General features: G+C 43.1%; 1 protein-coding gene across 1 annotated transcript in view; it reads right to left on the bottom strand.

Moving 5' to 3' along the window:
* dlc (deltaC) overlaps nt 1-15763 on the bottom strand; it is a 96547-nt gene that overhangs the window by 17920 nt on the left and 62864 nt on the right. Inside the window, exons 8-9 of the mRNA XM_047392668.1 lie at nt 1415-2150; nt 1142-1262 (exon numbers count right to left, since the gene is read on the bottom strand). Of these exons, the coding sequence (XP_047248624.1) occupies nt 1142-1262; nt 1415-2150 (857 nt within the window). The remainder of the gene's footprint in view (nt 1-1141; nt 1263-1414; nt 2151-15763) is intronic.

The following is a 15763-nucleotide window of genomic DNA, read 5'->3' as shown; positions in this document are numbered from 1 at the left end:
TGGGGCATTTCTCTGTAATTCTGGCCATTCTAATTTATTTAATTGCTGAGATCTTCCAGTGAGTCGTCCACCTTCATTTTTTGGGCATGCCCCTAAAACATGCCAGGGGGGTCTGCCGGTAGGTTTATTCTCAGTGTTCTGATTGCCGGCTGAGTTGTTGAGCTGGCTGTCACTGTTTGGGATCACAGGCAGAGTTGAATCATCGTTGTACCTCATATTCACCTCCACATTCACTTCTAGTCCATGGATTTTCATCTCCAAAACAGACAATTTCTGTAAAGGTTTGTCAAAGTCCTCTGTGGTGAAGGGAGGCATTTTGTGCTGATTAGCTGGCGTCAACTTGTCCTTCTTTTGGGTTCAATTATAAAAACATCAAAATCCTCTAGAACAAACATAAAAATAATAATAATCCCTGGGAGTCGCTGGTAAGAAGTAGTTTTAGTCCAATATTTCTGTAATTTTGGCTGTGATAAAAAGTTAGGAGTAAAAGAATGCAAGCAAGCAGGGAGCTTAGGAGAAAGCAGGCAAAGAGGCGGACGTAGATTCAAAACCAAAGTTCTGGAGTGTCCAGTCTAATCCTTGGACCTTAATCCTGTTGAAAACTTGTGACATCATGAATGCTGATTCTGAGGCAGAACCAAGAAACGCAGAGAAATCGGGAATATTGTCAAATCACCCTGGGCTAGAATACCTGTTCACAGGAGCCAGAACCAGGTCGACTCCATACAGCACAGACCTGAAGCAGTTCTCAGAACCAGTGGTTCTACAACTAAATATTAGTTCAGTGAATCCTAAAAAGTTTCATTTTAAACAGTAAATATTCCAGCCTTTAAAGAAAAATGCAAATGCTGTTATTATGCTGAACCAGTGTTCATTTTTCTTCACGGTTTGATTTAGAAGAAAAGTTCCCAAAGAATGGAAATAAAAACTATTCTAAGGATTTGGAACTTTGAAGCAGCTCACATTTTTAAACACACTGCTGTTATTCTGAACCTAACTCTACCTGCCCTCATTTCTAACAGGTTCAATGTCCAGATCAGACTCTACTTCCACCACTTCCATCCTCTGAATGAAGAAGCTTGAGGAACCTGGCTGGGATTAGCTGCTGAATGGAGGAAAAAACGTTTGGTTAGGGCCTCACCTCTGTGGCAAACACACACTGATCCACGGGCTCGGGGATGATGAACAGCGGATGATACAGACCGTCCTTCGCAAAACTGAGAGGTGGGATGATGATGGAGGAGTCGTGTTTCTGACAGTTTCTAGAGAGACAGAGGCTTAATTCAGACATGTTCAGCGAAACGTTCCAAACATCAGGTAACATACATGCTTCTACTTGCCTTCACAGAACAAAAACAGGAGCTGAGACAGACCAGGAAACACAAAGATAACCATCACATTGTCAAAGCCTTACGGGTCAAACTTGTTCTTCTCCAGGCGGTGCTCCTCTTTAACCAGGTTACAGTCGGCCATTTTGTTTTTGAACATGGACATGTCGCTGCTCTTCTCTGCCAGCTCTGCATCCTTGTTGGACACTTTAAATGGACCTCCGGGGAGAAGAAAGGCCTCCTTCTCCTTCAGGCTGCACAGTGACACTCCCATTAAACTCCCGTTGTTGGGTCCACCCCCACCAATCACAGCATTGCGGTTGTTCACTGTCTCCAGGTCATTTTTTACCGACCTCGAGATGGCTGCTAGCTGCCTGCCCCGGCGGAGCTGACGCAAGAGGTGGATGGCGGCGCACACCAGCAGTGACATAGTCACCAGACCAAGTGCGATGGCTGCGATCAGCGCCGGAGAGCCGTCTCCGCCTTCTGGAGGTCTTGAAGAGGGAATGGTGAGGGAGTACTCACAGCGTGCACCCATGAAACCTGAAGGACACTGACACACGGGGCCGGTGAAGTGGGTGTAACACGTGCCCCCATTGTTGCAGCGTAAGTAGTCGCAGGGACTCCTGCGCACCAAGCAGTCCTTGCCAGAGAAGCCTAGAGTGCATGTGCAGGTGAAGTCATTGATGCCATCCATGCACGTGCCGGCGTTGTGGCAGGGGTTGCTGGCGCAGTCATCGATGTTGGTCTCACAGCGAGCACCAGTGAACCCTGGCCGACACCGGCACATGACCCGGCTACCAAGGTCCAGACACTGAGCACCTGCAGACAGGAGGAAACGGGGGTTAGCTAGAAACACACACCTGGAGAACAGATGTATAGATTAGTATAGGCTGATGTCACCATGGCCAACTGTCCTGTCAAACAGGACTGGCGACCTGTCCAGCGTCCCATCACAGGACACCACAGAGACACAACCATGCAAGCACACACTCAACAACCTAAGAGCAATTTAGAGCGGTCAGTTAACAGAACATGCATGTTTCTGTATTGTGAGAGGAAGTCAGAACCCATGAACAGGTAAGAACATCCATCTCCACGCAGAAAGGCCAGAGTTTGAACCAGACACCTTCTTGCTGCAAGGCAACAGCGCTATCAGCTGCATCACCCTGGAGCCTTGTGCACCTAAGTGTAATAAGAAGGGATGGTGAGGTGGTGCACGGCCAGTGCACGAATCCTCATATAATCAGAGGAGGGGGAAGGAACAGTTTTCTTTTCCAGGCAAAACTTCCTACATGACTATGATTATTAAAGATATACAGGTCCTTCTCAAAATATTAGCATATTGTGATAAAGTTAATTATTTTTCATAATGTCATGATGAAAATTTAACATTCATATATTTTAGATTCATTGCACACTAACTGAAATATTTTAGGTCTTTTATTGTCTTAATACGGATGATTTTGGCATACAGCTCATGAAAACCCAAAATTCCTATCTCACAAAATTAGCATATTTCATCCGACCAATAAAAGAAAAGTGTTTTTAATACAAAAAACGTCAACCTTCAAATAATCATGTACAGTTATGCACTCAATACTTGGTCGGGAATCCTTTGGCAGAAATGACTGCTTCAATGCGGCGTGGCATGGAGGCAATCAGCCTGTGGCACTGCTGAGGTCTTATGGAGGCCCAGGATGCTTCGATAGCGGCCTTTAGCTCATCCAGAGTGTTGGGTCTTGAGTCTCTCAACGTTCTCTTCACAATATCCCACAGATTCTCTATGGGGTTCAGGTCAGGAGAGTTGGCAGGCCAATTGAGCACAGTGATACCATGGTCAGTAAACCATTTACCAGTGGTTTTGGCACTGTGAGCAGGTGCCAGGTCGTGCTGAAAAATGAAATCTTCATCTCCATAAAGCTTTTCAGCAGATGGAAGCATGAAGTGCTCCAAAATCTCCTGATAGCTAGCTGCATTGACCCTGTCCTTGATAAAACACAGTGGACCAACACCAGCAGCTGACACGGCACCCCAGACCATCACTGACTGTGGGTACTTGACACTGGACTTCTGGCATTTTGGCATTTCCTTCTCCCCAGTCTTCCTCCAGACTCTGGCACCTTGATTTCCGAATGACATGCAGAATTTGCTTTCATCCGAAAAAAGTACTTTGGACCACTGAGCAACAGTCCAGTGCTGCTTCTCTGTAGCCCAGGTCAGGCGCTTCTGCCGCTGTTTCTGGTTCAAAAGTGGCTTGACCTGGGGAATGCGGCACCTGTAGCCCATTTCCTGCACACGCCTGTGCACGGTGGCTCTGGATGTTTCTACTCCAGACTCAGTCCACTGCTTCCGCAGGTCCCCCAAGGTCTGGAATCGGCCCTTCTCCACAATCTTCCTCAGGGTCCGGTCACCTCTTCTCGTTGTGCAGTGTTTTCTGCCACACTTTTTCCTTCCCACAGACTTCCCACTGAGGTGCCTTGATACAGCACTCTGGGAACAGCCTATTCGTTCAGAAATGTCTTTCTGTGTCTTACCCTCTTGCTTGAGGGTGTCAATAGTGGCCTTCTGGACAGCAGTCAGGTCCGCAGTCTTACCCATGATTGGGGTTTTGAGTGATGAACCAGGCTGGGAGTTTTAAAGGCCTCAGGAATCTTTTGCAGGTGTTTAGAGTTAACTCGTTGATTCAGATGATTAGGTTCATAGCTCGTTTAGAGACCCTTTTAATGATATGCTAATTTTGTGAGATAGGAATTTTGGGTTTTCATGAGCTGTATGCCAAAATCATCCGTATTAAGACAAGAAAAGACCTGAAATATTTCAGTTACTGTGCAATGAATCTAAAATATATGAATGTTAAATTTTCATCATGACATTATGGAAAATAATGAACTTTATCACAATATGCTAATTTTTTGAGAAGGACCTGTAATTTAAGCATAATTTAGCTATAAGCAAAAATCTCCACTTTGGCATGTCCAAAGTGTGGCCCTAGGGCCATTTGTGGGCCCTGGACTTATTCTGTGTGGGCCTTGACTTTAATTCAAGAATGAAATAAATTTGGCCTCCAGCACAGATGGTTGATGCAGATGGAGACCTTTTAGTTTTAATTCGGGAAAAATTTTAATCTTCTCACACTAAGTAAATGGACCACATTAATCCAACAACTTGTTGCTCCCAAATCTGCTTTTGATTAATTTACTTAACTTGAATAAGTACAGCAAGGATTTTTGAAAGCAAAATCGACCCAAATCCTGTTCTGATAACTGAGAATAGACTAAAGTTGTTCAATCAAGTCCAAAAGAAGATTAATCCCTTTCCTTTCATCCTTTTCCTGCAAAACAATCCGACTACTTTATCTGTTAAATTATAATATTTTAGGCTTAGTTCAATATTTACAGGTAAAAAAGGTTTACAAGATTATTTTTTTTGTGATCGTAGTTTTTTTTTTTTTTTTTTTAGAAATTATAGATTTTAGATCCATGAGAACCTTTGACTTGACCATTTCAGCCCACGTGATAAAAAGTTTTGGCACCCACCGCCTTAAAGGAAGGGGTCTCAACATTAGCCTGACCTCTGTAAGGCTCTTATAAGGCCTCTACTAACCTTAGAATGGCTTTTTTTCTCACTCCTGTATTAAGTAAAAGTTTCTGTGTGTATCGTTTATCATGAGTTAACACCAGCAACAATCTGTCGTGAACCAGGAATACTTTCTCTAACATCCGAGTTTCTAAACAAAAACAGATCTGAGAGGAATTCTGACCACTAAATATGGAAGAACAGTAAACATCTCATCTATATTGTCATTATTTAGCATCAGAGTTTAGCAAGGTGGGAACCACTAAAGATCTCCAACAGCATGAAGTAGGATGTCAACAACAAGATGGATTCTGATCCGGACCTGAAGCTTCAACCCAAAACATGCGGAATTTCTGGAAGAACTGAAACCATCTTTGTCTTGCAGGAAAAACTGGTTCAAAGGTCAAACCTTCAGCTGTTATTGGGGACTTTGCTCTTCTGTTTATCAGAACTGTTAGACTGAAATCAGAAATTAGAGGTAACAGCGTTAATCTGGACCAGGTCCAACACAGCTGCAATGGGAAACTTTACTGAAACCGGGCTGTTGATCATCAGAGAGAAGCTGAAAGCTGGAAGAGGAGCTCATACTGGGAGGTGGGATGCTTGGGTAGTCTGAGAACAATTTACAGCAATCAAACATTTCCGTTGCTCTCCATGCTGCAGCAGAGAAACAGAAGACAAATCTGTCCAGAGGCTTCGGTGGAGGAAACAACAGAACCATGAGTCCACTCATCAGAACAGAAACATCTGAGCAGGCTGTTTCCTTCTTTAGGAAGTCACATGACCAGCCACATGATCAGAACATTTCACTTTACTGTGAAGTATTTAAATATACATGATACAACAAACAGCAAACTGGCTCCAACTGGTTTTTTGCAGTTAGTTTATGCAGATTTGGTTTGGCTGCACCTTAAAGCATGACTACTGCACTGACCAAGGGAAGGACAAGACAGACGGCAGGACATGAAGCAGTGGATCTTCTGTAGATGTTAGGACAACCAAACAAGTCTACTAGTAAGAAAAAGTTGAAAAAACATCTTCCTTTTAACAAAGATTCTAAAGAATGTTAAAGGGATTTCAGTGCTGGTGGAAACAGAGCTCCATATCTGGTTTCTCTGCATAGCTGAATCCATCTATAAGTGAAAGTTTATTTCAGGTCAAGAGCTCCAACTCAAACTAAACAAAAAGTTGAAAGCAGCTCCATATTTGGAGGTGTGCAGCTGCTGTGTTGCAACATCGCAAACCAAGCAGAGCTGAAACCATCAGCTCGAAGCAGCTCACTGCGAAGCTAAAAATGATGGCAGATTGGAGATAACGAGGAGGCAGTTTCTGCACACTAACGAAGTCCAGATAGAGGACTGAAGGTCTGAGAGGTACCTCAGAGGACTCCACTCAGCAGCTAAAGAAATAACTATAGATATGGATTCATTCAGTGATATCAGAGGAGCCGCCTGTTGTTTGAGCCAGCAAACATTAGGAAAATAGACCCATCTGTCTGTCCCTTCCAGACCACATCCTGGTACTGGATGATGCTGGAATCAGATCAGAGCTGGTGTGGAAATAATTAAATTTTCCACGTCATGACCTCCTTTCAACGTCCTCCCCCTGTGGTTGGTTGAAATATCTGCAGAAATGTAGTTTTGACAGCAAACAGATGTTTTAACCTCTTAAGCTCTAAGGGCTTTTAGTGAGGTTTGTGCTCTAAATAAAACGCCAAAATCTAATCGAGTTTTTCTCAGAAATTAGAAACTCTATTTAAATAATAGTTATGCTAATCATTTTCATATGTAACTGATAATTCTGGTCCTTTGCTGCTGGTTGAGTAAATCCTGGGTGCATTGTGATAAAACTCCTATTTTTGGACTCTGTGAGATCTCTGCCTCCAGCGGACCTGCTGGTTCTGTCTTGAAGCCATTTGGTGAACAATAGAGATCCACTTTAAACTGTGATACAGTTTTGGGTTTGTTTACTTTCTGATTCAGCTGCTTGTAGTTTGAACTGTGTTCGGTGTTCGTAAACATTATTTATATCAGCTTTCAGCCAAGATTCGGACGTTTCCACATGTCTTTGTTTAACTTGGGAACTTACAGTAATAAAAGAAGAAATAAAAAGTTTAATTCTTCCTCCCGTACTCATTCTCCTCATCCACGGCAGCGTGGGGTGAACCTGGGAATCCTGGGAACTCTCCGTAAAGATCCTCGGACTGTCAGTGCTTCAGTTGGGCCAGCTCCTGTCAGGTTTGGACTGGTCAACGCCAGGTCAAGGAGTAACAAGTCTTCATCCTCAAAGACTTCTTCACCTCAAGAGGTTTGGATTTTCTCTGCTTGATGGAGACATGGATGAATGCTGTTGAGACTAGTGTGTTTTCTGAATTGTTGCCACTAGATTGCGGCTATTTTAACTCCCCATGAATGTCGGGATGAGGAGAAGGAAGAGCGACTGTTTTTAAGGATGGGATCACATGTAAGCAACATCCTCTCTCATCATCTTTCTTCAGCTTTGAATGTCTTCTAATGGAAAACAACATTGTGGGCAGTAATTTACCGATCACCCAAACATCACAAAATGTTTTTAAAGGATTCTTCTGAACATTTAGCTGAAATAATGACCAAATATGACAGAGTTGTTATTGTTGGTTATTGTTTAACATACATGTTTGCTGGCCGGCTAAATCAACTCGTACCCGTAGTCACGAGTGTGAAAAGGCAAACAGAAAGTTGAAGAAGGATAAACTTCAAGTGTAATTTCAAAACTGAAGGGACTGTTTGCGTCGCCATCAGACAGCTCTGAGAGATGCTAAATGTTTTAACTATGTTCTCACAAACTGTCAGCATTGAACTCTCCGTTGAGGCATGTGGAGAGTTTCTGAACTTTTTTGTGGACAGGGTAGCAAATGTTGGTGCTCAAATATCTCCCCCTACCTCTGCCCCACCACTCTTAGTTTCCTGCTCTGCTACTTCTCACTAAGTTCGTGCAGGTGACTTTTAACTGTTTTAATAAGATTACTGATCAACTTAAGCCCTCAGGTTCTCCTATGGATGCACTCCCACCTAGGTCTTTAAGGAGGTTATTTCTACTTTGGGACCTTCTCTTTTTGCTGTTATTAACAGTAGTCTCACCGCCGATGTTGCTTCAAATGACTGGAAACATGCAGTCCTACTTCACAGAAAGGACTTTCTGTATCAGTATGAGCTATTTTAAATCTTCCTCGATTTCCCATTCCCATATGGTCCTGAAGGGCTTGGTCTTGGGTCTCTGTTTTTTGTCATTGTATCTACAGGTCCTTCTCAAAAAATTTGCATATTGTGATAAAGTTCATTATTTTCCATAATGTCATGATGAAAATTTAACATTCATATATTTTAGATTCATTGCACACTAACTGAAATATTTCAGGTCTTTTATTGTCTTAATACGGATGATTTTGGCATACAGCTCATGAAAACCCAAAATTCCTATCTCACAAAATTAGCATATCATTAAAAGGGTCTCTAAACGAGCTATGAACCTAATCATCTGAATCAACGAGTTAACTCTAAACACCTGCAAAAGTTTCCTGAGGCCTTTAAAACTCCCAGCCTGGTTCATCACTCAAAACCCCAATCATGGGTAAGACTGCCGACCTAACTGCTGTCCAGAAGGCCACTATTGACACCCTCAAGCAAGAGGGTAAGACACAGAAAGACATTTCTGAACGAATAGGCTGTTCCCAGAGTGCTGTATCAAGGCACTTCAGTGGGAAGTCTGTGGGAAGGAAAAAGTGTGGCAGAAAACGCTGCACAACGAGAAGAGGTGACCGGACCCTGAGGAAGATTGTGGAGAAGGGCCGATTCCAGACCTTGGGGGACCTGCGGAAGCAGTGGACTGAGTCTGGAGTAGAAACATCCAGAGCCACCGTGCACAGGTGTGTACAGGAAATGGGATACAGGTGCCGCATTCCCCAGGTCAAGCCACTTTTGAACCAGAAACAGCGGCAGAAGCGCCTGACCTGGGCTACAGAGAAGCAGCACTGGACTGTTGCTCAGTGGTCCAAAGTACTTTTTTCGGATGAAAGCAAATTCTGCATGTCATTCGGAAATCAAGGTGCCAGAGTCTGGAGGAAGACTGGGGAGAAGGAAATGCCAAAATGCCAGAAGTCCAGTGTCAAGTACCCACAGTCAGTGATGGTCTGGGGTGCCGTGTCAGCTGCTGGTGTTGGTCCACTGTGTTTTATCAAGGGCAGGGTCAATGCAGCTAGCTATCAGGAGATTTTGGAGCACTTCATGCTTCCATCTGCTGAAAAGCTTTATGGAGATGAAGATTTCATTTTTCAAGCACGACCTGGCACCTGCTCACAGTGCCAAAACCACTGGTAAATGGTTTACTGACCATGGTATCACTGTGCTCAATTGGCCTGCCAACTCTCCTGACCTGAACCCCATAGAGAATCTGTGGGATATTGTGAAGAGAACGTTGAGAGACTCAAGACCCAACACTCTGGATGAGCTAAAGGCCGCTATCGAAGCATCCTGGGCCTCCATAAGACCTCAGCAGTGCCACAGGCTGATTGCCTCCATGCCACGCCGCATTGAAGCAGTCATTTCTGCCAAAGGATTCCTGACCAAGTATTGAGTGCATAACTGTACATGATTATTTGAAGGTTGACGTTTTTTGTATTAAAAACACTTTTCTTTTATTGGTCGGATGAAATATGCTAATTTTGTGAGATAGGAATTTTGGGTTTCATGAGCTGTATGCCAAAATCATCCGTATTAAGACAATAAAAGACCTGAAATATTTCAGTTAGTGTGCAATGAATCTAAAATATATGAATGTTAAATTTTCATCATTACATTATGGAAAATAATAAACTTTATCACAACATGCTAATATTTTGAGAAGGACCTGTATTTACCTTGGACTCCATCTTTAGGAAGCACAAATGTGCCTTTCATTTTTATGCTGATGGCTGCCATGTTTGTTTTCCCCTTTAAACGAGAGGACTCCTACCCCATGCAGTCATTGTTAGAATGGCGCTTTAAAGAAGTAAGAGGCTGGATGACTCCTGGCTTCCTTATTTTAATGACAGGAAGGCAAAGGTTTAGCTTTTTAGTTCCTGGTTCTCTAGTGGGTCGTCCTCTGTAGAACTTACTGTCACTAACCTTAGGACGACAGTCAGATCAGCTCAGGGTTAAAATCCAGTTTGTATCAACTAAGGCAATTAGCAAAATGTTCTTTTGAAACAAGGCTTTCAAACTATAATCCATGCATTTATCACAACATGCCTCGATTACCTTAACTCTGAATACTATAGTGTCCCACAGACATTCATGTCTCATCTCCAGGTGGTGCAGAATGCAGCTGGAACGTCTTTTAACTGGTAAAGGGGGGCAAACCAGTCTCCAGTTTTTTCATTTGATTTTAGCCCAGCATGAGAGAGCTCATTTAATTATTTGAGTTGTTTTTTAACATCTTTGATGTGACTTTTTGTACTTGTGTTCTAATGCTTATATGTAGGGGTTGGACAATGAAACTGAAACACCTGTCATTTTAGTGTGGGATGTTTCAAGGCTAAATTGGACCAGCCTGGTAGCCAGTCTTCATTGATTGCACATTGCACCAGTAAGAGCAGAGTGTGAAGGTTCAATTAGCAGGGTAAGAGCACAGTTTTGCTCAAAATATTGAAATGCACACAACATTATGGGTGACATACCAGAGTTCAAAAGAGGACAAATTGTTGGTGCACGTCTTGCTGGCGCATCTGTGACCAAGACAGCAAGTCTTTGTGATGTATCAAGAGCCACGGTATCCAGGGTAATGTCAGCATACCACCAAGAAGGACGAACCACATCCAACAGGATTAACTGTGGACGCAAGAGGAAGCTGTCTGAAAGGGATGTTCGGGTGCTAACCCGGATTGTATCCAAAAAACAAAACCACGGCTGCCCAAATCACGGCAGAAATAAATGTGCACCTCGACTCTCCAGTTTCCACCAGAACTGTCCGTCGGGAGCTCCACAGGGTCAATATACACGGCCGGGCTGCTATAGACAAACCTTTGGTCACTCATGCCAATGCCAAACGTCGGTTTCAATGGTGCAAGGAGCGCAAATCATGGGCTGTGGACAATGTGAAACATGTATTGTTCTCTGATGAGTCCACCTTTACTGTTTTCCCCACATCCAGGAGAGTTACGGTGTGGAGAAGCCCCAAAGAAGCGTACCACCCAGACTGTTGCATGCCCAGAGTGAAGCACGGGGGTGGATCAGTGATGGTTTGGGCTGCCATATCATGGCATTCCCTTGGCCCAATACCTGTGCTAGATGGGCGCGTCACTGCCAAGGACGACCGAACCATTCTTGAGGACCATGTGCATCCAATGGTTCAAACATTGTATCCTGAAGGCGGTGTCGTGTATCAGGATGACAATGCACCAATACACACAGCAAGACTGGTGAAAGATTGGTTTGATGAACATGAAAGTGAAGTTGAACATCTCCCATGGCCTGCACAGTCACCAGATCTAAATATTATTGAGCCACTTTGGGGTGTTTTGGAGGAGCGAGTCAGGAAACGTTTTCCTCCACCAGTATCACGTAGTGACCTGGCCACTATCCTGCAAGAAGAATGGCTTAAAATCCCTCTGACCACTGTGCAGTACTTGTATACGTCATTCCCAAGACGAATTGACGCTGTATTGGCCGCAAAAGGAGGCCCTGCACCATACTAATAAATTATTGTGGTCTAAAACCAAGTGATTCAGTTTCATTGTCCAACCCCCGTACCTGTCAGTAGTCAGTATCAGTAGTCAGTATCTTGCCTGCAAAGCACAACATTCAGAGGAGTATTGGAGAAAAATCCTTTCAAGAGGTATTTTCAAACTTCTGTGAACTATTACCAAAAACCATCAAACCTTCCCTAACGGTTCAAGCATAATACCTTCCCCTAATTGCTGACAGTGTTTCTGTGAATTTATTTTGGTGCACCTTCACCTTAACAGTTAAATCAGGCGTGATTTAACCGTTAAGGCTACAAGTAGCCCTCACATAGACTTGACCCAACCTTATGTCCATAGCTAGTCTTGATTTAGACCTGCTCTGTATTTTATCTAGGGTTAGAGCAACCAACGCTGTCTAGTCTTGAGTTGGTCTAAGCTTAGATGGTCCACAAAACATTTAGTAAACCAGGCAAAAAATGACAGAAAACATAAGCTGAAACTTTAACCTCATTTGATTTAGGATGAATTGGTTTCATCCTATTTTCAGTGGTGCTGAAAGTGGTGTGATAATAAATAATAATACTATTGTGCAGGAAAAGGAACGGAAATATATAAAGTAGTGATAAATATAATAATGGTAATATAATTGTTTGATAAACATTTAAGCTGTACAGGCTGTGCACTGAAAACATGGAGCTTTCGGAATATATATTCCCTGAGATGAGTTGAAGTTAAACACTTTTCCCTGAAATTAATTCAATTTATTTACAGCAGAGTCCAAAAAGTTTCCACAGCAATAAACTCTCACAATACCAAGGTAAATAAATGAAACAATCAGAAACATTTAAAGGATTTTATCAGGACTGGAGGCTCACAATTCTTAATAATAATTTAAAATCCATCTGCTAATGGAATCAAAGACCTCAGGTACCAGTTTAATCTTTAAGGACTGATGTTGCCCTCTTAGTGACTCTTGTTCTGAAGATCTGGTTAAGGTCTCTCAATTCAGCACCAGCAATCTTTGTGCAGACCTTAACCACACTCATTAACCTCTTCTTATTTACCATGCTGAGGTTACCAAACCAGCACACCATTCTAAAAGTTAAACAGATTCAACAAAAGAACAATAAAACATTTTAAAAAGATTCATCAACATTAAAACCATTTAGTTTCCTTAGAAAGAACAGCCTCTGTACCTTTAATGAGTGTTGGTACCATGCTAGGTGGATGTCTTTAAGTGTTTTCATTTTGTTAATATTTAGGTGAGTATGAGTTGTTGCACCATTGAATGAATTAGTATAAAAGTTTACCATGACCCACTAACATGGATGCTAACAAATAAAATGTAGTCTACAAATTTAATAATGAAACTCGACTGGATTTGGCTCTCACACACGTTAGTGTAGATCAATGGCTTAGAAAAAGTGCTGTTGGCGCCTGTTCCCTGTGACCTTTGTCAAAAAAATGCACCAGCCAACAAATAGTGTTAATGTTACAGAGAGATCAGCCAGGGTGTGGGGCTGCATGCAGTCAAAGATCAGCCCCTTTTCTTGCCTAATAAGGAAACTGAAATGGGTCCGTTTTTTCTGCACCGTCTGCAATAGTTCCTTCTTTACTAACTGTTCAAGTGATTTCATCCCTAAGGATGAAAGTCCCACCAGTTCCACAGCACCGTTACAAATGGAAATGCCAAAAAAGCGTGTAAAGCCAAACTGAACGATGCTGAGTAGAGACCAGTGGAAAAGAGACATCAGGGGTGCCTCTCAACAGCAGAGCTGGCATGGCAAAACCCTGTAACACTGAGTCCATCACGGACTGGTTCCTAACACTCTGATCCAGTTCCCTAAATTAAAGCCTTCACACAGAAGAACCCATCAGATGTTTACAGTCTGGATAGATGGAGGAAGAGATGTGGAGACACTGCCTGAAGAAAATGTATGCAATGATTGGTGTGGGAAACCTCAGGTCACATGACCCATGCAGTGCTGTTGGTTTTTTCTGGCTCTCTGGGCACAATAGGGCTTTTGATGACAAAACATCTACATGAACTTGTTTTTCCTTCATCCAGCTTGGTGTTTTTCTTTCTCTGCTTGTGTTTACATCTGATGCCCTAAAGTGTAGGGCTTAGGCCCTACTGGCCCTGCCTGTTCTACCCAGTATTCACACTGAGTCAGTTTATCAGTTTAACTTCCTAAAGAACATTTAATTTACCTGTCTGAAGGCCCGTTACAACACAAACTGATCTAATTCATGTACAGAAACAAAAAATCTAAATAATAGCCAAGCCAACTTTATTTATAAGCACTTTAAAAACAGCACAGCTGACATACAGGGGTTGGACAATGAAACTGAAACACCTGGTTTTAGACCACAATAATTTATTAGTATGGTGTAGGGCCTCCTTTTGCGGCCAATACAGTGTCAATTCGTCTTGGGAATGACATATACAAGTCCTGCACAGTGGTCAGAGGGATTTTAAGCCATTCTTCTTGCAGGATAGTGGCCAGGTCACTACGTGATACTGGTGGAGGAAAACGTTTCCTGACTCGCTCCTCCAAAACACCCCAAAGTGGCTCAATAATATTTAGATCTGGTGACTGTGCAGGCCATGGGAGATGTTCAACTTCACTTTCATGTTCATCAAACCAATCTTTCACCAGTCTTGCTGTGTGTATTGGTGCATTGTCATCCTGATACACGGCACCGCCTTCAGGATACAATGTTTGAACCATTGGATGCACATGGTCCTCAAGAATGGTTCGGTAGTCCTTGGCAGTGACGCGCCCATCTAGCACAAGTATTGGGCCAAGGGAATGTCATGATATGGCATCCCAAACCATCACTGATCCACCCCCGTGCTTCACTCTGGGCATGCAACAGTCTGGGTGGTACGCTTCTTTGGGGCTTCTCCACACCGTAACTCTCCCGGATGTGGGGAAAACAGTAAAGGTGGACTCAACAGAGAACAATACATGTTTCACATTGTCCACAGCCCAAGATTTGTGTTCCTTGCACCATTGAAACCGACGTTTGGCATTGGCATGAGTGACCAAAGGTTTGGCTATAGCAGCCCGGACGTGTATATTGACCCTGTGGAGCTCCTGATGGACAGTTCTGGTGGAAACAGGAGAGTTGAGGTGCACATTTAATTCTGCCGTGATTTGGGCAGCCGTGGTTTTATGTTTTTTGGATACAATCCGGGTTAGCACCCAAACATCCCTTTCAGACAGCTTCCTCTTGCGTCCACAGTTAATCCTGTTGGATGTGGTTCGTCCTTCTTGGTGGTATGCTGACATTACCCTGGATACCGTGGCTCTTGATACATCACAAAGACTTGCTGTCTTGGTCACAGATGCGCCAGCAAGACGCGCACCAACAATTTGTCCTCTTTTGAACTCTGGTATGTCACCCATAATGTTGTGTGCATTTCAATATTTTGAGCAAAACTGTGCTCTTACCCTGCTAATTGAACCTTCACACTCTGCTCTTACTGGTGCAATGTGCAATCAATGAAGACTGGCTACCAGGCTGGTCCAATTTAGCCATGAAACCTCCCACACCAAAATGACAGGTGTTTCAGTTTCATTGTCCAACCCCTGTATTTCACACAACCAGACTTCAAAAATTCCAAATGAAAACAAAATTCCCAGAACTTTCCATCTTGGATTGGAATTTTGTCATGACCTCTAAATCCAACATGGTATCTGTGGTGATAGCTGTAGTAATGAATAGTTTACTCTGTCTGGCGGCCTCTGTTACCATTCACTGTACAACCTGTTAGTAAACATGTTCCTATACTGCTAGAATGCAAAGAAATACGTCATTATTAGCTTGTGTGGCTAACTACACTTAGCCTGATTATTGAGCACAGCTATTAGTAGTTGCAACATAATCACAGTCAAGTCCGGGTTCACATCAGTTTGTGATTTGGGTACCTTCAGCTCCGTAACCTAGGACAATAAATCTAAACCTGTAAATCGGGGCAGATGCACCACCTTTCAGGCCTGTGAAGTTGAAAGGACACATAGGGTAAGATAGCAACAACCAGTAACTACTCCACACAGCCCCACTTCAACAGAGCTCCTGCTGTAACAACTGGAAAGCCTCAGAGCTGCTGTGAGAGCAGAGCTGCTGTGAGAGCAAGCTTATAAATCAGGAT

The sequence above is a fragment of the Girardinichthys multiradiatus genome, chromosome 18 (assembly GCF_021462225.1).
Source record: "Girardinichthys multiradiatus isolate DD_20200921_A chromosome 18, DD_fGirMul_XY1, whole genome shotgun sequence".
Taxonomy (NCBI): Eukaryota; Metazoa; Chordata; class Actinopteri; order Cyprinodontiformes; family Goodeidae; genus Girardinichthys; species Girardinichthys multiradiatus.
This window is presented reverse-complemented; position numbering and strand designations above follow the sequence as displayed.